The 1530-nt window shown below is 47.8% G+C and overlaps 1 protein-coding gene across 1 annotated transcript; it reads right to left on the bottom strand.

The window, feature by feature from the left end:
* Nucleotides 1-1248: 1248 nt before the first annotated feature.
* LACBIDRAFT_312539 (uncharacterized protein) lies at nucleotides 1249-1501 on the bottom strand (the record flags this gene model as incomplete). The annotated part of the gene is made up of 2 exons (XM_001891231.1): nucleotides 1249-1393; nucleotides 1446-1501. 2 exons carry the CDS (start codon nucleotides 1499-1501, stop codon nucleotides 1249-1251), a joined length of 201 nt encoding a protein of 66 aa, XP_001891266.1.
* Between the last annotated feature and the right edge of the window lie 29 nt (nucleotides 1502-1530).

The raw sequence follows: 1530 nt of genomic DNA, 5'->3' as shown, positions 1-1530 counted from the left end.
ATTGACAGTGACATTTCGGTGAGAAATGAAGCTCTTAGACCTCCAGTAATGAGATGACTTACATGCTCTCCAATTGCCCATCCACCCCACCATCGGATCCAGCTTAGTGGCCACCGCATTCCAATAGGCACGTACATAAACCTGTACTGCACGCCACCACGATGAAAGCAATGTGTGGTGTAATGTCTTTTCAGCCCAGCTGCTGCTGCAAACTTGGTAAGCAATCTGTCGTAGCTCATGTCACATTTAGGATGAATCAGTTCATTTGGGGCGATGTATGGGAATATGTAGTCATCGCCTTCAACTTTGTGGTTAGGTTGGAGCTCAATACTTTCCATTCCTCCACTGATTCCGGCTGGAATCAACAGGAATCCAACTGGAATCAACAGAAATTGAACACTAGGACTTCTGGTTCATTAATTTTGGACCCTGAATGTCCTTCTTTAGGTCAGACAAATAGAATTGTAGCACTAAATCTTTTACTAAACAAGGGCATAAGGCATATGACTAGTTACTTACTACTACATGTTTATTTATTTCAATCAGATTCAGAGACATTAGATTCTGCATGTTGTTCATCCAAACCCTAGTCTTCATCATTACCATTAATCTCCTGAGACTTTGCTTTTGTTTCCTGTACTTAACTCTCCCCCATGTATTCCCACCGGAATCCCACTGTAGTCCGGGTAAAGTCTGGCATTCTGGCTGCAGTCCTGGGGGAATATGGTAGGACTGCTTTCCTACTCTATTCCCATTTCATTCCAGTGGGAATCCAGTAGGAATTCCAACTCAATTTAGACATCATGTGACTTCATGCCTATCATATTTATTGTAAGTCTAATGTAGTCAGCCAATTTATTATTATATCTTGTCCTATAATAACCTCACAAGTTTCTTCTTAGAACAGTTATATAGATTCAAATTCTAATATATTGAAGTGGTACAATACTTTCCATTGGCACTGGAGGGAGGGGGGAACAAAGGGAAGGAGAGCAAGGGGAGAAGGGAAGGAGGGAAATGGGAGGGGGAGCAATGGGAAGGAGAGCAAGGGGAAAGGGAGCAATGGGAGGAGGGGGATGGAGGGGGAGGGAGTAGGATGGAATGATGGAGGGATGGGGAGCTCACCTGGGCTCGTCATTGCCCGTGTCCCTTCACTTTCGTCTCCGTTAATAAGCGGGGGTCGTTGTGGGCGCTCAGGCGTTGTGGTGGTCGTTGTGTCGTCCGCAAGTCGGGGGGTCGTTGCTGTCCCTAGGCGTTGTTGTTCACGGGCGCGTTCTCGTTTTTGGTCGTCCCCGTTGGTGTCGTCCTGTTGTTGTTGTGCCGTTTTGTCGTGTCGCGTGTTGGTGAGTCATCGGTTGAATCGTTGCCACGTCGCAGGATAGCGACGTGGCACCTGCATCGGGTGTGAGATGGGATGGGGAAAGAACGGTGCTGGGTGCACTTACCTGGCATGGACAGTGACGACGGCTTGCGTCGTCACCGTCTGGACGACGTGGCACATCTGCCACGTCGTCTCACCTCCTCAGCGCT

Source organism: Laccaria bicolor, genomic scaffold (assembly GCF_000143565.1).
Source record: "Laccaria bicolor S238N-H82 LACBIscaffold_538 genomic scaffold, whole genome shotgun sequence".
NCBI lineage: Eukaryota > Fungi > Basidiomycota > Agaricomycetes > Agaricales > Hydnangiaceae > Laccaria > Laccaria bicolor.
This window is presented reverse-complemented; position numbering and strand designations above follow the sequence as displayed.